Raw genomic sequence first — 21,611 nt, forward strand, 5'->3', positions numbered from 1 at the left:
CTAACATAACCAGACTCAGTAAGTAGATCGGGTATACTCAATTCCCAATTCCAGAACTCTTATCTACGAGATAGATACTGAACGTTGTCTCTCGCCGGTATTGTCTGTATTCTATCTAGAATCTATATGTTGGGGTCTGATACCTGTACTCATCTTTATTCGAGAACTTATTGATAAAAGTAGTCAAGAGAGAATGGGGTGGTCTTCTGGATATTCCTAGGCAAATGGAGGTAGATATGTGTCGCTCGATACCCAGGAATCATCCATCTGAGAATAAATAGTCTTTAAAGGGGATATCGTATGTGGGTCCAGTCTCCTATGGGCGTCGGAGTGTTAAGAGATTTTAGTAGGCAGGCTAGGGTTCTAGGTTAATTTCCGGCGATGCGGGGTGCGTGCGCGCAGAAACCAGTGAGTGGCCCGGAGGCTCTCGGAGGATATGTAGTAAGGCATGGTCGTCACAATTCTGATCCTTGAAGGTAGGCGCACCCATATCTACTCAATACGGAACACACATAGACATGTGGTATCATCACGAAAACTCCAATTAATACGCGTAGAGGTATCACAAAGGTATCGATACATCGAACAAGAATCATGAAACACGTCGGGTCTCTACAAGCCCAGACATCAGAAATGCTGCACCGGTCGCGGTTGCTGCTGCTGCTGGCCCTCCGGCCACCAGTCGGTAGATGAACCCTCCCCACGAGAATTCTCCCCATGCAGCAAAGGTGTTGCCGTCCCGCTGGTATCCGCAAATGGGTTCTGCACTTGGAAATCCTCCGAGCGGTACTCGTACCGGCCGGCTCCGTTGCTGTAGGTCCGCGGAACCGTCGGGGCCGTTGAGGAGCCCGAGGACAGAGGACTTTGTGTGTCTCGGGGCGGGACGGGCGGTGCTGGGGGCAGTGGTGGTGCTGGTTGCACGGAGCCGGAAGCCGAGACCTGGCTTGATGAGGCAGGCGACTGGCTGCCTGGTTGGCCTTGGGTTCGGCGCGCCTGGAGCAGCGCGTGCTGGTGCTTGGACAGGGCCACGGACAGCTCATCGTTCGTTTCGATCAACGTCACCAGGGTATCCTCGTCGGGGGTAGGGTTTGTGGAGTGGATGTAGTTCTGGACGGCGCGGGAGGCGGTGCGACATCGGTCGGAGAATTCTTTGATGAGCTCGTTCTCGAGCATCTCCGCCGGGGGTGTCGATTGGACGAACTGGATGAGTAGCTTGGCGGAGGTTTTGGCCTCGGAGATGCGCGCGGAGAGTTCCTCGGGCGATGGCAAGGAGCCGTTGTGGTTGGGGACATTGAAGTAGTTGGGCGTTTGCCGGTATGGCTGCACCAGCGGTTGTGTCAATCCGGGCTGCAAAAATTGGAGTTAGTCCTGCGGAGGTTTGGGGAAATGCCAGTTCACATACACTATGAGTCGTCCTGATACTCGTCTTGCCCTTCTCCTTACTCCACATCCCCAGAAGCAGCTTGAGGTCTTCATCCCAGGACCGCTGCATTTCCAGAGCATCTAAGGTTTCCCGCAAAAAATTGTGTACGTTCGCATCCTTCCCTTGCCGAAGCAGATCCTTCACCGTGGCCACGAACTTGGCGTCGAGGTTGCGCGAAAAGGTATGTCCCGGGTTGTCGATGAGGATGCGAATGAGCATGATCGCATTGTACTGCACATTGCTCGGGGTTCTGACCGGGTCGGACAGCAGCTTGCGAATGCGCAAGGCCGCCTCCCGGGCTGCGTTGGGGCTGGATTCGGCGCTTTCGACGATGCCGGGGAGGTGGACAAACTCGTTTCCGTTCTGGTATGCCATGGTAAGTATGGCCGCATATTGGAGAGATTCCAAGGGAGGCGATGGTGATGGGAAGAGGGAGACATACGGCGCTGTTCGGACCGCCCGATTCACAGAACGCAGTCTGTACACAACGAATATGGTCAGTCAGATTGTTCGAGAGACATGCTGAATCACACGGACCACTTCTCTCTGGACGATGCCTTCAGGTGAATCATCGGGGTACGAGGGACTGTCGCGCGACGGACCTGTTCCTGCGTGAGCGTTGATACAGTCGCAATGCCGATCATCTGCGGGGAGACTCACTGGAGCGCCTGCTCAAAGAATTGAAGATGCGTTTCATGATTGCTATGGCAGCTCGACCTCTGCGGTGAAAAAAAAAATCAAGCCCAAGCACCGACCGGAAAAAATGGGGTGGGGAGAAGAAGTTAAAAAAGAAAGGGGAGGATGAGACTAAGCTAAGATCTGGAATTAGGCGCCGCGGGGAGCAGAACCGTCAGAACTTCCACACGTCGCTCTCAGCCTACCCCGAAACCTTCTATGTTTGATGTCGACGCAGCCGATCCGGTGACAAGGCGCGACACGCAAGCATGTCCTCGGCGCTCTTGGGACGATCCAGACTTGATGCGGTCTATATAGGAACGGGAGTGGAGGAACAGCTAGGTTTCCACGCAACTGGATCCGCGCCGTGAATCTGGATGCCTGCCTGCTGCCTACCCAGACACACACGGTGATGCACATCCGCTCTGTCAGCGCGGCCAACCGAACGCAACTACGTATGCAGGTCGGCCTCGACTCAGGTTAAGCATACTTGCCCGTCGTCATGGGCATGCGAATGCGTCGTCTGGCAGGGTCGCATTGGAGGGGAACCAGCGCGGGAAGCTCCTCGGGTGGTCTGTTCGTCTGGCCCATTGGAGCCAGTCACCGTGACACAGCCACCCTTGGCTGGCCAGACATCCTCCCTCCACCTGCAACCTGCTGACGGTGGATGTTTGGGGATGGAGGTCTGTCCGTTCGCTGCAACCTGCAGATCAGAGAGTCGGGCTGTGGCGCAGTTACGGGAGCACAGCGTAGGGCCGATTACAGACCGATTACGAGCACGCTAAGCACTTCACTTCTACAATATGATTTTCATGGAAGAAAAATGATTTCCCGTATCCCATCATGAATTAACGCTCAAAGTGTCCTGAAGTATGAGAATGTCCGAAGTTGCCGTCCCGACGCACGCCATCCATCCACGATGAAGGAAACTCCCTGGACCCGTTGCCCCAGTCCAGGAACTGGACTGCCAAAAGGGATCGGTCTAGACGGACCATGTCTCCGGGGGAAACGAGAGCATGGTCGAGATACGCCTCGGGATATAGCATTGTAGGACCATCGTCATCCGTCTCGCCGGGTGGTTTCGAATTTTTTCCATTTGTCAAAAAAGTAATAATTTCTTTTGTATTCCTTCCGTGACCAGGTATTGGATCCGTACAACAGCAAACTCCGGCATTCCCATTCAGTTTCTGACCACTTCACTTCCCCCGACACCCACAGACCGCTTATGCCTCAATGAGGGCACGGCGGATCTGAGCACCACGCTGGCGGGAGCTGAGGCGAACCTCCTTGGTGGCGGGACCCTTCTGGACGACCTCCTCGGCCTCGGTGAGGATGAGCTCGATGTGGCAGGGGTTGGTCATGTAGGGGTTGATCTATCGACAATTAGTGGGCGGGCGGCAGGGATGCGATTCCGTCTCAACATACACGACCGTGGGCACGGTAGGTGCGTCTGCGGCCCTTGGGAGCCTGGTTGACCTGGATGTGCTTGACAACGAGGTTGCCGGTGTCGAGACCCTTGGTGTCGGCGTTGGCCTCAGCGTTCTTCAGGAGGTCGATGAGGAACTCGGCGGACTTGACGGGCCAGCGAGCCTTGCTGACACCCCACTGCTTGCCTAGAAAGAAGACGGTCAGTCTTCGTTGAACACACAATTTCCATATCTCCCAGAACTTTGTCCATCCAGTCCGTCCTCATCATTGCCGCAAATCCTCCCACGATCCAAATCCCTTCAAACCCTTCAATCCATTCCATCCAATCCATCGTGATCTCTCAAGGAAATATCGACTCACCCTGAGCGCAGCGACCGGTGCTGCCAGCGTACCGACGCATGGGGACGGCCTCAGCCTTCTCGGTGACGTTGGTGAGGAAAGTAAGGGCGCGCTGGAGCTTCATGCCGTTGATGGCCTGGGCGGTCTCACGGGTGTTCTTGAAGCTGACACGCAGGTAAGAGCCCCGGGCGCGGGCGCTCTTAGCGGCCGGAATGTCCTGAGCAGCGTAACGGACCTGATGACGAAAAAGAAAATCCCATCAGCAAGACCATTCAAACCAATTCCAGTGTATTTTTTCCAAGCACAATCCATAGCAGCAGCGGTGGTGGTCATGGCAGGGTCGAAAAGTTCGATATAGGCCCTAGGGGCACGCAGGATCGAAAGAATTCCGGGACAACGAAGGGTTGGGCATCTTGACAGCGTTTTTCTTCAGGATGTTCCTGGTCCTCCCATTTCACCGATAGCAGCAAACGCGAACATAGCACTCACCATCTTGATGTGGTTGCCGAGCGGGTGGTCCTCGATGTCGGGTGAGAAGATTTGTCGTTTTCTGTCGTCGGCCGCTGGAACTTGAGATCGCGAGGCTCGCTCGTTGTGGTGCGCTTTTTCGCTCTTGGCGCCCGCCTAGGGTACTGGAGCCCTAACACTAGGCGGCTTGGGGCAGGTGCGTGTCTCACCGCCCGGCAGTATCCGTCTTTAGCTTCGGTCCGGAGCAACATCAACGTCAAAGGTTGTCATTTAAAGAGACATCTTGGAGCAGCTATATCTTATATGGTGTCGCGATCATGTGCTCTAGATCTTGTAGAAGATATCGGTTCACCTTTCTTTGCAATTTGCCCTTCTCGTTGTTCTTTTTCCCGTCGCGTTCCCCAAGATATCCTGGCCTACTAAGGCCGACACTAACCCTTTTTGGATCATCCAGACCTGCCGGTCTGCGCCGATCTATCATTGATCAACTGGCTAATGCTATTGTGGATGGCGTGCGTCATAGTTGATAGACAGGTCTCATGAACAACAAGACGGCATCTTCGTCTTTTTCGTTCAGTCGACTAAACCTTGGTATCTGGCAGACAGCGCTCCGACGATTAACATCTCTTCCTATTCTTATACATCCCCACGGAGAGGCGATGCTGCTGCACCATGACATAATCTCTCCCAGTTCGCTGTCGGCTACTAACCCTCGGCTTCAAATCCCGATGCGGAGAATGCCCGTCTCCGCATGGCATAGATGGCTGATATATCAGCAATAGAACAAGTAGTTCATCGGAGACTGCTGCCTGAAAACTTAAGTACTACCATCGCCAATTCATTTGCCTGGCGATCATGCTGGCTCGCGCCATCCTTCTTAGAGAGATAGTTAGGCCGTCAATCGCAGCCAATTGATGTCTGAAACCTTGCAAAAAACAACTCTACCCAGTTGTGTAGCTGAGTGCTACAGACTTGCAAAGTTATCATCAGCCTGCTCAGGAGCCCTGTGAAATTGCCTAAGCATGAGATGCAATGCATTCGGGGCACCGGTCCCAAAACCGTGTACTTGGTGTGGGTGGAAAGGTCTCCATATATTCCTCCGTCGCAACCGGGTGGAGTGGGCGCAGTCAGCCACGCACTTGGTATTGCTGGGCCAGATTTCTGGGCTGATCAGCTAGAGCAATAGAGTAATGATCAAGGCTCTCACCTATCAAAAATGCAAACCTCTACAAGCGCATGGAGTGAGGTGTGGCCTCAGATCGGTGCCATTCCGACAACCCCCACAGCCCCGCACCCGCCGTGGGGAGAAAATGGGGGCAACACCAGCCGATTCCCTTATCGCTTGTATGGGCAAAGAATTCAAGTTACTCACTTATTCACGTCCACAGTTAGGAGTAGTCCAAGGTCCCCTTCCCCGAGCGACCGGCAGATTTTAGAAGAGAAGGTTACTGCTCATGTCCCCCGACCATGTGGGGACCTGCCATGTCTGGGCTCGGTCTTGCCCCGCTTGGAAAAGGTCCTGGTTCTGGAATGCATCCAAGGCAAGTGTATTTGCGCCGGAAATCTGATCCCCAGAAACGTAGTCTCCAACGGCTTCCAGATCGAGCCAGGAGAAATCGTTCGCAGGACTGAAGTGCATGTAGCTACTTTGGTCAGACATGTGGTGCGATAATGCATTGTTGTTCTGCATCAAGACATCGCTACTGTGGTGTGTGCCGGCGGGGGAAGTTGCGGGCATCAACTTCTGCTTCCAAAGAAGTTCGAGAAGCCGTGAGTAGCGCGATCCAATATCATCCGTTCCGGCGCTTGCTCGCCTCAGGACTTCGGTGGTCCGAGTGACAAGGTCGCGCACCTTCATTTCCTCTAAATGAGACATGACCCCAAACGAACGTGCCTGAAGTGTACGGTCAGCTTCTCAGAATGTAGGAACAGTGTAGATGGCAGAGCCTACCTTGTATAAAAACACAGCTGCATAGATGCCATACAGGTAGAACCGAAGCGGCATGAAATGAAGATGCTTCTCTGGATGAACCACGTCAACAAGGATGGTGAGGTAGGCCTTTGCCGCATCGATCGATTCATAGATAAAACGAGCATCCTGCATGGAGGCCACGTTGTTGAAGGTTGTTCGCAAATGGTCTCTCTGGGCTTGGTCGTCCTTCTTCATTCGGGACACCAGTGACTGAGATATTGCCGCCTGGAAGGCGAAGGCATTGGTGTATAATCTCAGGTATTCGTACGATAGCTGTAGGGTGGCCTTCATCGGCGTCGAGCCTGGTACTAGTCAATCATCTGGTACCAACCTCCATGGGAGCCGGAGCTTACATGGCAAAGATCCCCATAGAGACTTCCATCGCAGGATTGCAAGGCGAAAATCATCCACGTATTTAACGTAGTCACCCATGAGCATCATCTGATTACTCGTTCGCATCCCAGAGTAGAGGACATCGTGAACATTCCCGTAAAGTTGAGTAAGATCTAGAGTGGCCTGGAAGATCCTAGCATAATCCTCGTCGCCATCCTTGACTGGTTGTAGCGACGGAAAGTCTTGGCTGACCAGTCCAGTCATTGGACCCGGTCCGCGAGACCAGAAAGCACGTCCTATACGGACAGATATTAATCGATCCGATACGTAGCAGCTGGTCCAAGCCAGCCGCCTGCGGGCTTCCGTTTCCGCATCTCCAGAAGAGTCGCCTCGAAATGACGTCCTGTCTAGGCCAAGGAAATAGCCAGACCGCAGGGCGAGTCCGACATGCATCCACGCAGCTCGATCCTCCTCCCCACGACCCACGCGCTCAATACGCGGCCGAAGGCCTTGAGGTTCCCATTCAGCCAAGATAAGCAGAGCCTCCACAGCCTCTACATCGCAGTCAGCTCCAGCAGCAATCCCAGATATCAGTTCATGCATGTATTTGGAGCAATACTCGTGGATCTCCGGCCGTTCGATTAGATCTTTCGAAGCAATTGTGAGGACGGCGGTAAGCAGATGCTTCTCATTATTGGCAAACGAGTCCAGTGCGCTGCGGTCAAAGTACTTTCGTGGTACCAAAGGAAGGTACGGATGGAAGTGTTCAGCATAGCGAACCACTAGCTGCCACACTGTCCCCGGGTCTAATGACCGTGATTGCACTAGCCTGTACGCTCTAATGCCATTGTTCGGCTGGAATTCGGTTACAGAACTGGTTTGTAGCGCCGTGTACGAGGAAAAGCCGCTTGTTCTTGTACGCAGAGGTTCGACGCCAGTTTCAGGACTCGGACCTTCTGTGCCTCTCGTCGCAATGCCAGTCAGGCATTGCCAGGCATCAGAAGGGTTGCGGGGAACGTCGCCAATAGATTCTGCGTCTTCATCATCCACGGACATTGAAGTCGCGGTCGGTGGATCAGGAGGCAGAAAAACAACTGGTCCGGGATAGGAACTAGACGTCGTTTGACGATTTTCTGAATTGGATGGGCTTGGTGCCTCGAGGACAGAATCCCGCCGTACAGGAGGATTGCTGTCCGGCGTGAAATTTTTTATTTTATTCTTGCGAATCCGGCGTCCTCCGCGATTGGAGCTACCCAGGACACATTCACGGTTGTCCCTGATACACCGCTGACAGGGCGGAACTCCTGGGCTGCCGCTGCTATCCCTGTGTTACGTTGCGATTAGCCGCGGTAGGAAATGATGGCCGACAGAAGCAGCAAAAGCATAATCAAGAGGCTGGGACAAATGAGACGGTGCTCAGATGGCTAACAAACTTACAGGTCGCATTTGGATTTGCGCTGTCTGCAATGCAGGCATGCTCTGGACACGCGCTTCATCAAATGATCTGAGCGTGCCTTAGCTCTCGACCCCGGGGTTCCCTCGACGGGCGGAGATTGATCGTCTTGATCCATGCTGCGTAAAGCGCAATAGCCGCTTCGATCACAATTCAGGTGCCAGGCTGCTAGAGCGACATCTTCACCCAGCAACGCTGGCAGTCGGACTTTCAAGCAAAATCTGTGAGATCCCTTCAAGAAGCTCCGCTCCCTAATCTTGTAGGAATCAGTGAAAAGAGGTCAGTTGCCCCCGATGTCAGGAAATAAGATTGAATACCCTCGGTGTAGTGTGAAGGGAATATGGGGATGTTCCAGACAGCTTCCATTTAATCGTTGGGGTAATTCGAGCGTCGGAAGGGCGCTCGTGGCTTCCCCACACAACTGGCTTTTAAAGGCGCCAGCAAGGCCTGTCGCATGTCCAAACCGCACACTAAGTCCGCCTTTTACTCCAAATGCATCGACTCTGCAGTCGAAAAGGGCCAGACGCGGTGAGGAGGATTTGTAAAGCTGCAGACTCGTGAGCTTTGCGTGTTATGACCCACGGCCAAGGAGCGAGAAACCGTCTGGTATTACTCAGCCCATACATACGGGTATTCATCAGTTAAAACCCGGTCATGGTCGGTCGGCAAGTCAGGCTCCTATGATCAAGGCTGAGCAGCATTGATCATGATGAGGTATTTGAGTTATTTTCTTTTCTAGGTGTACTGCGTCCGTTAATTTTGATTTTCGGTATTGTTGGTGCTGGATGCTCAACTTGCTTTGAAAGTTCAGGTGTCTGGTTGACTTGTGTATATATACTCCGCCCTCTAAGCTAGCAATGAGCCAGGTTGAATATCCCTCCTCCTGCCCCCTTCACCATTGAAATTAAAGCCAACATGCGGCCTATAGAGCCTTTGCCGGCCAGCCAGCTTATCAGGTTTTTGATAGCTATCAGCACGGTATATCAGAAGTGCTGCTCTGACCCCTATTGGATGTGATGATGCAATCTAACGATGCTTGCACGCCTATCTGGAAGGATTGTATATCGCCCATGGGGGACAATCACGTAACCCCGATGCAAAGCAGGCTACAGTGCCCCGGAATGATGCATTAGTAGAGATGATCTTCCGAACTCTTCCGTGACTCTATGCCAGAGCATCTCTCATCTCCAAGCACCTCTTCTCCACGGTATGTGATTTGTACGGGTTACCGTACGAAACGCAGGTCGGACCACCGCCGAGGAAGGTTCAATAGCCGAGTGCGGGGCGTCGGCGTTTGACACGTCTTGTCGGCAAAGTAACGTTCCTAAAAGGGAAATAGCCTCTATTGCCCCGCGCGAGGAGGAACAGCGTCTGGTATTTATTATTGGCAGGGTGCCAGGATGAGTCGTCATGATCGATTTGGTGGCAAGAACCTGAAGGAAACCCCTCACCGGCGTGCACAGCAAGACATCTCTTATTAAAATCCGGATAAAAGGGCGATTGACAGCCAGCGATTCGAAACCAACTAACTACGAAACAGCCACAATGTCGGCAACGGTTGCCTCGCTCTTCTCCCTCGGCGGCAAGACCGCCATCGTGACAGGAGGAACCAGGGGCATTGGGCAGGCCATGGCCTTTGCCCTTGCAGAAGCTGGTGCCGATATTATCTTGATTCAGGTACGCACGGTTACAACCTCCAATTGGTGCCAGAGAAATGAGAGGGGAGTCCCGACGAAACATGGGGGTGGAACTAACGTCTGGCGAACAGAGGGATGACTCGAACACCTCAACTCGCGATGAGATCGTCAATCGCATTGGCAGAAAAGCTTGGATCCACGTGGCAGAGCTGTCAAATCGGGAATCGATCAAGAGTGTCATCCCAGCCCTGACCAGCCAAGGTCTGAAGCCAGAGATCCTGCTCAACTGCGCCGGAATCCAGCGGAGACACCCAAGCGAGAAGTTCCCGGATGAAGATTGGGACGAGGTATGTGTGAACATATTCTCTTGTTTTAGTCACCCTTTGCCTCTGTCTATTTTTGTATCTCTGCTTCTCCTTAAGTGGGACTGAAGGCTAAAATCCCCGACTATTGATTTATGTAGGTCATCCAAGTTAACCTGACGTCCGTCTTTACGTTATGTCGAGAGTTTGGCGCCTATCTGTTGGCGCGAGATGAATCAGAATTCCCAACGGGTCGTCGGGGATCTATCATCAATGTCGCCTCTCTCCTCACCTTCCAAGGAGGCATCACGGTGCCTGCATATGCAGCATCTAAGGGAGGTGTTGGGCAACTGACTAAGGCTCTCTCGAATGAATGGGTGGCGAAGGGTATCAATGTCAACGCCATTGCCCCTGGGTACATCGCCACAGACATGAACACTGCTCTGATTAACGATGCCAACCGCAATGCTGGTATCATGGCTAGAATCCCCGCTGGCAGATGGGGCAAACCAGAGGACTTCAAGGGCGTGATAGTGTTCTTGGCAAGCCAAGCGAGTAGCTATGTCTCAGGGGAAGTCATCTGTGTTGATGGTGGTTGGATGGGACGGTAAAAAGTATTACGTCGATGATTGTTCGTGTTTTCTTTTCATTCTTCTTCCACGAATTTTCTTTATTTGTATGCCATTTGCCGTGTTTAGAGCCCTATTGCAAGTCATAGATGGAATGTACAGTGATGATTCTGAGACAGCTACTTCACACCACCACACAACACTATCATTAGCATTTCCCTGTCAATATCTGAAGGATGCTATTATCAGGTCACTCTTGCCTTAGCCTGTCATACCATTTTGACAGCTGCACTGAATTTATTAAGTGAATCCTGTTCGTCGCCAAGGACTGGTGCTCTCTTGATTAGTCTTCTCTGCTAAGCGCCAGGGAGCACAGAGCCGTGATTTAGTTGAAACTTTAGATGAAATGGATGGATCCGAAAGGGACCACGGCGCTCTGGAAAGGTCGTCCAGGCTGGAAATAGTCACATCCGCTGTCAAACCCCACCTGAAAGTAATAACCTTGAGGAAAACTATTCCGGAAATGAAAGCACTGGTCCGGAAAACCACAGCGCCGGACCCAGTATGCAGCGAGGAGGTGGGCAGTGGGAGAAAAAGTCGAGTAATAGGCTGATACCGAAATAGATTAACAGGGACAGGCTAGCGATCCGGCGAGGGACCAGACCCGTGACCGCCATGTGACTCCGCCGGCAATTTCCTGGCGTCAACTCCAACTCCACCGTCGCGCTGGGCCACTGCCACTCTGTTCTGCTACCACTCTGCTCTCCTACCCGCCGCCCAACGCAGGTTCATGGGTGGCCTTGTTTCACCATGTCTTGCCGGGAATGATGACAGGAACACCCTTCTTATCGGTTACACCTCTGCAGATTCATCGTGGCTAACCCTCCAGCAGGGCAGCGGTGTCAGTGGGTTTCCTGGTGGGCCGTGGACGCTGCTTAGCATGCCAGTCATGGCCAATACGGCTCGGTCGTTTCAGTCGGGATTGCACAACCTGAAACATGCAAAGTCTAGCCGACAGCCAGTACAGCTCTCTCAGGGCGGCTATCATTTTGAAGTGGCACAACTGGCTGGTGATGAGAGCGGCCTGGGCTGAATGGAAAGGTGGTGAGGTCTGCGTTGACGCCCTCGGTCGGCCGTAAGCGGCCTTGTTCCTGCAAGCTACCGTTTCCGCGGTTGCTCGATGGAGCCAAGAGCGCCAAACACTCGGCCAAGCCCCAAGGCCTGTCCGTCTTTATCGGAAACGACGATGCCTTCTTCAGGGCGCTCTAAAGCCCGCTCAATGGGTTCGGGACCGAGCGCAGACGCCTGGCTTGGCGCTTCTAGGGATCCCCCCTCCAGGACCACGCCATTATTGCCTGTTTACAGGTTTTATGGGCCTGGTCATTGGTCCCTTTTTGTCTACAGTATGATCGCAGCTCTGATCCGCGGTGGACTTTCCTTTTCGCTTAAAGTTTCTTGCTGCGCCGTGGATCTCCTTTGGGTGACAGGGAATCTTTCTTCAACTTTTACTCTTGAGAGTGTGCTTCGTTCCTTATTTCGCTTTTTCCCTTTCTGGCAGCAACATTCACTTCTTTTAGCCAGCTGGCTGGTAGCCGTTCTTTCATTGTGTGCCAGTCCATTAATACATTGTCTATTGTTTCAAGACATTGACATTGGTGTTCTTGGGTAAAGGCTGTCTTTGATCTTTGTTTGGATACCGCCGATCACCGGTTACATTCGCTACCATCTAAACGTCATTCATCGTGGGTGTGGACAATTTACTTTCTTTGCTACCACACTAGACGTCAACTTCTTCAGGACCCTTTTTTTTGCCCCTTCTCTTCCCAACTATCCAATTATTTTTACGACGCTGTGCGTCCCCTGTCCCCTTGCTGGAATCCTTTTTTCATATCATGCATGTAGGGAAGTGGAGGTAAGTGATATTCGAAGGCTGGCTCACCACACTCATGACGCTGGTAATGACTTAATGTTGGAGGACTTGCAAGATTCAGCTCGTCAGATTCGCTACCTTGTACCGTATTTCCAACATTCTTCGGCTTTGCTAGTTGCAACTTCCCGTGACAGCGCCTTGGTCATTTGCGCATACCGGCTTGCCAACATCATCATCTCCATCGCCTGATCAGAACGGCTTCCACCAGGACGTATTTGAAGAGAGGTCATCTCAAGCCGTTCTTGTTACGAGGAAATTCTCAAAGCTTCGGGGTTGATTGCGCCACCGTTGCCGTGGTCTTTGCCGTCCGAGATCCCTTGAACATAGCGTGCCTCTCCCCACATTCTTGTTGTTCCCCAGCCATTGATTCCCTGCGTCATACCGGATATTGGCCGGGTTAAATTTGGAAACTGTGGCTTTCAGGAATTTGCTGACATTACCGACCCGCACGACGCTGTTGACAACTTGACATCTCCGTCTTGTTTCACCATCACCTTAAACGACTGCGTGCTACGCTGGGCCGTAGGCCTCGATATCAATGGATGACCTTCACCAGCGCATCACCCCACGCGGTTATGGGACCAATTACACCTATGTCTACGAATATTCAAGAGGTCTGAATGGCGTCGACGTACCGCGGGATGTTCTATTTTCACGAATCATCTTCTCGTCGATGATATTCGTCGCCCTGGTCGTCTTTTGTGGTCGTATCGCGCAGATCAGCCATGCCTATCTTCGTCAAATTACTTCTTTGATGGCAAGTAGGAGAGAGCAAACCTTCTGGAGCGTTGAAGTATCTTCCCTCTGGGCAAACGTCAAGAAGCATCTGTTGTATGCGCCTTTAGGCAGCAAGCGGCATAATCGAGAGATCCAGCTCTCATCCGCCATCAACGTGGGCACGCTGCCTTCCAGATTCCAGGTCATCTTGATCGGGCTGTACTTTGCGAGTCAAGTGGCATATTGTGTCCTATTGGATTACAATGCGAACGTCAAGGCAGCCCTGGTCGCTGAACTTCGCGGACGATCAGGAACGTTGGCCGTGTTGAATATGGTTCCCCTCTTTCTTCTCGCCGGCCGCAACAATCCATTGATTCCCCTGTTACACGTGAGTTTCGACACTTACAATCTTCTTCATCGGTGGCTGGGTCGCATTGTTGTGCTTGAAAGTGTCGTGCACACAGCCGCCTGGGCAGTGAACGCATGCGATGAGGTTAGCTTCTCCAACATGCTTGAGCGCTTACGCACCACCCCATTTTTTACCTGGGGATTACTGGGAACATGCTCGATGATCACACTCGGTCTCCACTCGCCATCTCCGATCCGACATGCTTTTTATGAGACCTTTCTGCACCTGCACCAACTCGCTGCCTTTTTGGCTTATCTTGGGGTCCTGATGCACTTGGACTTGGACAATCTGCCTCAGAAACCGTGGATCATTGCACTTGGTCTGCTGTGGGTCTTGGAGAGAACAGCTCGCCTCTGCCGACTGTTGCACTTAAATATCTCCCCCCGGAAAGGATCTACGCGGCTTGTTGTTGAGGCTCTTCCTGGTGAGGCCTGCAGGGTGACTTTCCACTTGCCCAGGCGCGTGAACATCAGCCCCGGCAGCCATGTATTCGCCTACATCCCGAGTGTCTCCTACTGGATGTCCCATCCGTTCTCTGTCGCCTGGGTAGAGCCAAGCAATGCCGTGACTCCCCCTGCCACAGCAGAGAAAGACCTGGACCCATCGCTTCTCGAGAAGCAGCCCATGTCAGGTCTGGATGATTATATGCGAAACATCCAAGAGCCGACGTCCGTTTCCCTCATCGTCGGTGCTCAAAAAGGCATGACGCGAAAGTTATACAACAAAGCGTTGGCCTCTCCCGGACAAACACTCTACACAACAGGGCTTATTGAAGGGCCGTATGCGTCCCACGCGTGCAACATGGGCAGCTACGGTACGGCGGTGCTCTTCTCAGCTGGTGCCGGCATTACGCATCATATGCTATTCGTCCGCGATTTGCTCATCCGCTCGTCGGAAGGTCGCGTAGCCACGCAGAAGATCTATCTCATTTGGTCCGTACGCAGTACGGAACATCTGGCCTGGGTGCGAGAGTGGATGGACCAGATCCTCCGGCTCCCATCACGGCGTGAGATTCTCACCATCAAACTCTTCGTGTCGAAGCCAAAAAGCAGTCGTGAGATCGTATCGCCTAGCGCTACGGTGCAGATGTTCCCGGGTCGGTGTCGTCCTGACGTGGTTCTCAACGAAGTCATTCCCCGGCGTGTCGGTGCCACCATCGTCTCCGTCTGTGGGCCGGGCGCATTTGCAGATGAGGTACGTGCAGCAGCACGTAATAACATCGGCAAGGGCGCCGTTGTCGATTTTGCCGAAGAAGCCTTTACCTGGTAGTGCCATAATTTTCCACCCCTTGGAACCTATCTTGCCCTCCCTTTTCCCTTCTTGTTTAAAATTTCTCTTCTTACTTTCGTTTATTTCCATTCCAAATGTACATCTAGTTTTCCCTCTATTAGTCTAACCTCCCATGGCAACCGTTCCCTGTTGGTATGTTTGCACGATGGTACGAGTCATTTCCAGTCCAGCATCTGTTTGAATTCGGGTCCGCACAGTTTCAGCATTCCCACTGCATATGAGCCCATTCCATCAAGCATCAGCGCACAAACCTCATGCACTTTGGCCAATGCATATTGCAAAGCAAGAGCAAGAGCAAGAGCTATATAGCAAGCACCTACCCACCATACAAATAGACACTCCATACACAACCCCAGGATTTTTGAATAGACATTTACCATAATGACTTCCAACCCAGACCACAATCTGTAGCTGAAGACACCAAAGAAGACTGGATCGAAACCCTGACTACCTATACTTACTAGATCAATTCCCTCCCTTGCACTTCCTCACCAGGGTGTTTACCAACCACACTACGTAAAATCGGATAGTTATGCGTGCATAGTACAGTCATGCACATATCAACTAACTCATCTCCGACCCCCTTCCTCCTATGCATCTACATCTACATCTACATCTACATCTCCATCTGCATATCCATGAATATCCTTAATCACTACCTGAGGGATTAACCCCCCTTTCCTTCTTTCCTGCCTTTCCTCAGCGACCGGCGGCTATTCTATCCTATTAATTGATGGTCAGCCAGCCAGCCAGCCAGACAAACAGACGACATTCCGGTTTAGACTGTGCAGTAGTATGTACTCTGTAGGGGTCTATTTTGAATCGGCCTAAACAGATGGGTGGGAAACGATTGGTTGGTGGGAAGTGAGATGGGCGCTTAACGAATACCCTGCAGGTTATTACATACATGTTTGGGATTTATCATGACAAATAGAACGGGACTGGGGGGAGGGCTGGGTGGGGTTAATGCATGCCGTGTATGTATTGTCTGGTTTAGTGTGGGCGGTTATTTCGGGGTGTATTTGGTGTGGTGCGGTGTTTGGTGATCGGCTAGTTGATAATTGCTATTAAGGTGGCGGGGGAGGCGATTACTTTTATCTCGGATGATGATGAGAGAGAAAGGAGAAAGTCATGAGCTGTTGAAGTCTGAGTGAGTTTGTCCTATCTATGGTCTAACGATCTTGGATATACATGGATGCTATATGCGAGCAGTAGGTCTTGAAAGGACGAAACTCCAGGAGATCAGTTGAACAGGGAGTTGGCAGGTATGAAGGGAAGATTTTAGCAGACGCTCTAAGCAAAAGATGATAGTATCCATCCGGTACAGGATCTAACAGGCATGTTCGATATATGTGTATAAGCCAGGTGAGAAGAGTATGTTCAAAATGTGGGAATGAGAAGAAGAGGAAGGGAAAAAGGTAGGGACGGATTAAGCGTCCTTGGTGCGGGAGCCCTTAGGCACACGAGCGAGCCAGTAGATGAAGACGGCAGCGCAGATGTTGAAGATGATGTAGACCCACATCAGGCCGAAGTTGCGCCAGGCGTCGCTGAAGTGGCTGCTCACTTGGGCCAGGTAGGCGTCGGTACTGGAGATCGTGCAGAAGGAGCAGTTGCTGGTCGCGCTGGGGTCCTCGAGGTATCCGCCGTAGGTGCTGATGTAGGAAGACATGTAGGTGGAGCAGGTTTCGCCGGCGGGAGGGCTGAAGTGAAGGTATTCCGAGGTTTCGCAGACCGCAGTGGTGCCGGAGACACCGGTGGATAACATGCCGGAGACGAGGTATGTGAATGGTGAAACGCGGTACATGAAGATCCAGAAGCCGGGGAGTTGGGCGGGAGTGGCGAGGACTCCACAGAAGATCAGGCACAGGGAGAAGAGCAGGTTGGCGATGTTACCACCGGTCTCGGCGAGCTCGATACCAGCGATGATCATGTGCGCAAAGGTGGAGGTGAAAAGGAGGAAGGAGAGGATCAGGAGGAACATCAAGGCACCACGCTCGTGGACAGCGTCGGTCGGCTCAGCGTTCTTGTACAGGCCGATGGGGTAGTACCAGCAGACGAAGATGATGACACTCATGAGCGCGTTCCAGGGGAGCTCGACGATGATGTTGGCGGTCATGAAAGCCTGCCAGGAGTAGGTCTTGGAGGGTCGTTCGCGCGCTTCGTACAACGAACGCTGGGTACAGAAGTTGGGCAGGATTTGCTGGACGAGGTTACCGAAGATGGTCATCAGCATGAAGATACTGAACATCTGGTTCTGGAGACCCTGGGCGCTGTTCTTGGCCTTGAAGAAGGAGAAACCGATGTAGAGCGAGGTGAGGATGCAAAGCGCCGCCTTGGAGTAAATGTACACGGGCGTTCTCCAGTACTGCGAGAAAACACGGACGAGGCACTCCCACAATTGCACAGTGAAAGGGGCGGCGAATTCCTTGAGCTCACCGGGATCCGATTTCGAGGTTTCAACCGGCTTCTGCGAAAGGGTGGACTTCAGCTCAGCGAGGTGATCAAGCACGCCCTTACGCTCGGCGCTCTCACGCCAAACCGCGGGCCAGTCGATGTCACTATGCGATCCAGGAGCAGCACCAATGACCTCAAGCATCCATTCAGCGGGATTGGCGTCAGCAGGCAGTTTCGGGGCACCGTTGCGTTCGAAGTAACTAGCAAGGGTCGAAGACCTGTCACCAATTTCGCCAAAGTACACGGTCTTGCCGCCCCTGGCAAGGAACAACAGGCGATCGAACCGTTGGAACAGCATAGCGGAGGGTTGATGGATCGTGCAAAGGATGGCCTGGCCGTGCTTGGTCAAGGTGTCAATGAGATCGAGAATAGACCAGGAGGTTTGACTGTCGAGACCCGAGGTGGGCTCATCAAGGAACAAAAGTAGCTGGGGCTTGGCTGCCAATTCGACTCCAATCGTAAGACGCTTGCGCTGTTCGACATTGAGACCTATGGTGCATTAGCTCTGCAACATGCAAGTGAGTGTATACGCATGGCTTACCTTCACCAGGAACACCAACAACGGCGTCGGCATATGCTTCCATGCCAAGCAATTTGATGACCTCCTCCACGTAATCGAGCTTTTCCTGGCGGCTGACATGGGCGGGCTGACGAAGAATGGCGCTGAAGCGCAGGGCTTCTCGCACGGTAGTAGTGTGAAGATGAAGATCCTGTTGCTGCACGTAACCAGTCTTGCGCTGGAAGGACTGATCGCGAGGGCGACCGTCAACCAACATTTCACCAGTAACCACACCCATTGTCACACGAGTAGCAAGAACGTCCAGAAGGGTGGTTTTACCAGCACCAGAGACACCCTGTGAGATCGATTAGCACACACACACACACACACACACACACACTGTCAGCCGAGAGGCTTGGATTGCTTACCATAAGCGCAGTGCAGGTTCCGGGCTTGACCCAACCATCGACATGGTCGAGAATGCGTCGGGGCTCACCCTTGATCTTGATATCGTAACACACGTCTTGCCAGTGGAAGATGGCCTCTTGTCTTTGGATAGCAGCGTTCTCATGACCACTGGACCGGTCGCTCTTCTCGCCGGCGGCGACTTGCTGGGCCGTTTCAACATCTTCGAGACTAGCGGGGGTTTGACCACGGCGGAAAAGCAAGACTTCACCCTTAGACTTGGCCTCCGAGATGTACTCGGTAGCGAGCAAGTAGGTGCACATGAGGAAGATCATGAAGCCGAACATGATACCCAGGTTGCGCCACTTGTGGCTGTCATAGTACTGGAAACTCTGGTGGAGGTAATCATCGCCCTCGACGTAGGTAGATCCAGCAACCGCACCAACAGTGGAACAGATTTGATTGGCAATGGACGCGTTGGCATAGTTGGGAACAAGCTCAGACTCGGAGCAGGCGAATCTCCGGTGGTGGAACTCATTGACCATCAAACTCTCAAAACCGTACGCAATGGGATTGATGTAGTTCATCCATCTGGACCAGCCAAGCATGTATCGGGTAGGGATGGTAAATCCAGTGTAGATGACCAGACCCAAGATAAGAATGGCGGCAGGCACCAGAGCCTGGGAAAGCGTGCGGGAAGAGGCGGCGATGGTACGGAAAAGCATGGACATGGTCAGGGTCGTGACGAAGGAGAACAGGAGGAAGACGAAGAAAGCTCCTGGGGTACGGCGAAGATTGGTCATGAAATAGAGCGTGATGTTGAAGATGATGGCATTTCCAATCTTATACGGCATATCACAGAGCATGGATGCGATGGCTTCGGCGAACGGGTGGTACATGGCGTAGCGAGATTGTTTCTCGACAATCGGACGTTGAGCGTATAGGGTCAGAATCTGGTGCCATTGTTAGTCCATGGTCCCAGGCACAGATAGGTCTAACTTACCTCAAGAGCACTGGAGAATGCGTTGAGCAACACGGCAAAGAAAAGCAGGGCACCACGAGAATAGAAACTAGACGTATCCGGCTGCAGATTGTAGAAGACACTTCCAATGATCAAAGCCATGATAAAGTTACCCACTAGCTGGGAGATGGTCAAACTAGCATCACCCTGGAGTCGTTGGAAACCTCGGATTAAGCAGAGCTTGACCTGTTCGTAGAGGGAGATGGTGTACGGGGACTTGACGCGCTGGTTCTTCGATTGCATAGCCTTGCGAGACTCAATGAACTTGCCAAGGGACTCGCCACCGATAGCATACTCTTGGTTGTACTCGGCAATTTCTCTCAGCAACTTCGCATGCGCCTCACTGTTCTTCCAAGCGGCGGCGAACTCGTCGGGCGTTTGCGGAACCCTGCCTTCGTAGCCCGGCTTCACAATGCGTTCCGAGGGGCTAGTCAGGGAGGTGAGGAAATCGGCAGTGGTCTGACGCTCGGGGCAATCGAATCCCATGTTGGTGAAGAACTCCCGGGCCTCATCGGTAGGGCCAAAGTAGATCTGTCGGCCCTCGTACAGAACAGTCACCTTGTCGAAGACATCATAAGCACTCTGGGAAGCTTGATAGATGGCCACAGCAACTGTGGCACCGGCATATTTTGTCATCAGATTCAGGGTCTTGCAGAACTCCAGCGCGTTTGCACTATCCAAACCACGAGTACTGTTATCCCAGCATTGCAGAGGACTTCCACAAAGAGTGGCTTCAGCGATACTGACACGCTTCCGCTCACCACCACTCACACCGCGGACGAAATCGTTACCGACGCGCGTGTTGATGGTATGAGACAGACCCAGCATGGCCATGACAGCATCGCGCATGTGGGTGGCATACTGTTCCTTCGAGACGCCAGGGAAACGATTGCGCGGGCAACGAGAAAGGGCGGCGAATTTCAGGGTGTCGCCAACAGTCAGTTGAGGGAAGTGGACATCAGTCTCGGCAGTGTAGATGGCTTCGCCTTTGAACTGCTTCCGCATCTGCTTAGCCGAGATACCCTGGTAGTTGAGTTCCGAGGATTTATCCATGTAGATGCCGTTCATTTCACCGGCGAGGGTTTTCAAAAAGGTCGAACATCCACTTCCAGGGCGACCGAGGACCACCAGCATTTCACCGCTCTTGACGAGGCCATCGAAGTCGCGCAGAATCTGGATCTTCTGTTTTCCAGTACCCGTGAGCTTGCGGACAAGGGCACCGACTTGCAGCACCGAGTTGGCAACATCTTTCTGATAATCCGTTGGACTACCGAACCCATGAACACTGAGGTTCTGGAACGAAACACCGGCCTCGCGCTTAGGATACCGTTCGGGGTCACGCGACGAAAGAGCCAACAAGTTCTTCATCCAATGCTTGGCCTTGAAATTCTCGCTATGCGGGTTCAGGGTAGAATCTTCCTTGACCTCAAGGAAGGGATTCTCTGCATTATGACTAACAGAGAACCTCGTCGATTGGCGCGTCAATTGCTGCGCCAGACGAGTGACTTCCTCCTCAGCGGCCTTTTCATCCTCGGCAGCCTCCTCACTGCTGTCATCGCGCTTGTCCATGGCGGTTTCGGCGCTGCTCAGGGTGCTCTCGTCCCTCTGGTCAGCTCTGCCATATCCGGGCGTGAGACTGTCGTAATGCTCTTCATGATGGGTCGTATACACGGTGTGTTCCTCGCGGATCAAGTCCTCAGCTCCTTCGTTCACGGCGGCAGCTCTTTCGGCGGCCTCGCCTTCGTTCTCGTTTTCGTGGGCGCCTTGGGATTCCACTGCGCGGCCCGGATTAAAATTAGGGTTTATGGTGCCTAGAAGCGACATGGTGATTAGGTAGGAGGGAGACACGCAGTCTCAGACTGAACGGGGTCAACGTGGAGAAGCCACGAGCATAGGAAGGATTAAGGACGAGAATGGAGGGGGGCGAATAGTAAGAAAAAAGAAGAATTAAGAAGATTAAGAGATATAAGGACCCGAAGGGGGAGAGATATAGTGGAGGTGTAAAGAATGACAGGTGGATTGGAGGAGGGGAAAGAGGAGGAGAAATAAGTGAGCAGACGCTAATCATAAAAGTACCTGAACTAGGTAGACAACAGCGATACGTTTGCCCCGTAATCTGAACCCTCTCGCGGTGCAAGTAATCTACGAAAAATCTAGCTAAGGCGCCCCAAGTCTGGGCCCCCGTTTTTAGTATCAAGTCGGGTCCCCATCGCCAGGATCGAATGGCGAATGGCGAATGCCAGAAAGTTCGGCGAGAGATTGTGGACGAATCGGGATCAGGCACCAG

At 52.7% G+C, this 21,611-nt stretch overlaps 6 protein-coding genes across 6 annotated transcripts; 2 read left to right on the forward strand and 4 right to left on the reverse strand.

Annotated features, from left to right (window-relative positions):
- Window positions 1–627: 627 nt before the first annotated feature.
- On the reverse strand, window positions 628–1,798 carry BO80DRAFT_431270 (GAT-like domain-containing protein; the record flags this gene model as incomplete). Its single annotated transcript, XM_025720733.1, has 2 exons — window positions 628–1,347; window positions 1,403–1,798. The coding sequence occupies 2 exons, from the start codon at window positions 1,796–1,798 to the stop codon at window positions 628–630; spliced, it is 1,116 nt and encodes a 371-aa protein (XP_025579640.1).
- A 1,267-nt stretch (window positions 1,799–3,065) lies between these two features.
- On the reverse strand, window positions 3,066–4,387 carry rpl17 (60S ribosomal protein uL22). The gene is made up of 4 exons (XM_025718587.1): window positions 4,355–4,387; window positions 3,887–4,100; window positions 3,524–3,711; window positions 3,066–3,471 (listed from the first exon to the last, which is right to left on the reverse strand). The coding sequence occupies exons 1-4, from the start codon at window positions 4,355–4,357 to the stop codon at window positions 3,322–3,324; spliced, it is 555 nt and encodes a 184-aa protein (XP_025579641.1). The 5' UTR covers window positions 4,358–4,387; the 3' UTR covers window positions 3,066–3,321.
- Window positions 4,388–5,765: 1,378 nt separating this feature from the next.
- BO80DRAFT_345785 (Zn(II)2Cys6 transcription factor) lies at window positions 5,766–8,209 on the reverse strand (the record flags this gene model as incomplete). Its single annotated transcript, XM_025715338.1, has 4 exons — window positions 5,766–6,227; window positions 6,285–6,607; window positions 6,659–7,962; window positions 8,076–8,209. The coding sequence occupies 4 exons, from the start codon at window positions 8,207–8,209 to the stop codon at window positions 5,766–5,768; spliced, it is 2,223 nt and encodes a 740-aa protein (XP_025579642.1).
- A 1,281-nt stretch (window positions 8,210–9,490) lies between these two features.
- On the forward strand, window positions 9,491–10,866 carry BO80DRAFT_498999 (putative 2-deoxy-D-gluconate 3-dehydrogenase). The gene is made up of 3 exons (XM_025724160.1): window positions 9,491–9,768; window positions 9,860–10,075; window positions 10,192–10,866. Exons 1-3 carry the CDS (start codon window positions 9,637–9,639, stop codon window positions 10,639–10,641), a joined length of 798 nt encoding a protein of 265 aa, XP_025579643.1. The 5' UTR covers window positions 9,491–9,636; the 3' UTR covers window positions 10,642–10,866.
- A 2,047-nt stretch (window positions 10,867–12,913) lies between these two features.
- On the forward strand, window positions 12,914–15,043 carry BO80DRAFT_134053 (ferric reductase family protein). Its single transcript, XM_025713615.1, has one exon. It carries the CDS (start codon window positions 13,068–13,070, stop codon window positions 14,922–14,924), a length of 1,857 nt encoding a protein of 618 aa, XP_025579644.1. The 5' UTR covers window positions 12,914–13,067; the 3' UTR covers window positions 14,925–15,043.
- Window positions 15,044–16,374: 1,331 nt separating this feature from the next.
- Window positions 16,375–21,148, reverse strand: BO80DRAFT_440905 (pleiotropic drug resistance family ABC transporter; the record flags this gene model as incomplete). Its single annotated transcript, XM_025721158.1, has 4 exons — window positions 16,375–17,888; window positions 17,941–18,253; window positions 18,327–19,256; window positions 19,307–21,148. The coding sequence occupies 4 exons, from the start codon at window positions 21,146–21,148 to the stop codon at window positions 16,375–16,377; spliced, it is 4,599 nt and encodes a 1,532-aa protein (XP_025579645.1).
- Between the last annotated feature and the right edge of the window lie 463 nt (window positions 21,149–21,611).

This window comes from Aspergillus ibericus (assembly GCF_003184845.1).
Source record: "Aspergillus ibericus CBS 121593 unplaced genomic scaffold BO80scaffold_3, whole genome shotgun sequence".
NCBI lineage: Eukaryota > Fungi > Ascomycota > Eurotiomycetes > Eurotiales > Aspergillaceae > Aspergillus > Aspergillus ibericus.

Bases quoted from the DNA above. Each gene is read 5' to 3' on its own strand.
- rpl17 (XM_025718587.1), bottom strand. The intron at 3,712-3,886 runs GTGAGTCGATAT...TCTTCTTTCTAG, and splicing joins CACCGGTCGCTGCGCTCAGG to GCAAGCAGTGGGGTGTCAGC. The intron at 3,472-3,523 runs GTATGTTGAGAC...AATTGTCGATAG, and splicing joins CCTACCGTGCCCACGGTCGT to ATCAACCCCTACATGACCAA.
- BO80DRAFT_498999 (XM_025724160.1), top strand. From the start codon at position 9,637: ATGTCGGCAACGGTTGCCTCGCTCTTCTCCCTCGGCGGCAAGACCGCC. The intron at 9,769-9,859 runs GTACGCACGGTT...TCTGGCGAACAG, and splicing joins CCGATATTATCTTGATTCAG to AGGGATGACTCGAACACCTC. The intron at 10,076-10,191 runs GTATGTGTGAAC...TGATTTATGTAG, and splicing joins CGGATGAAGATTGGGACGAG to GTCATCCAAGTTAACCTGAC.
- BO80DRAFT_134053 (XM_025713615.1), top strand. From the start codon at position 13,068: ATGGATGACCTTCACCAGCGCATCACCCCACGCGGTTATGGGACCAAT.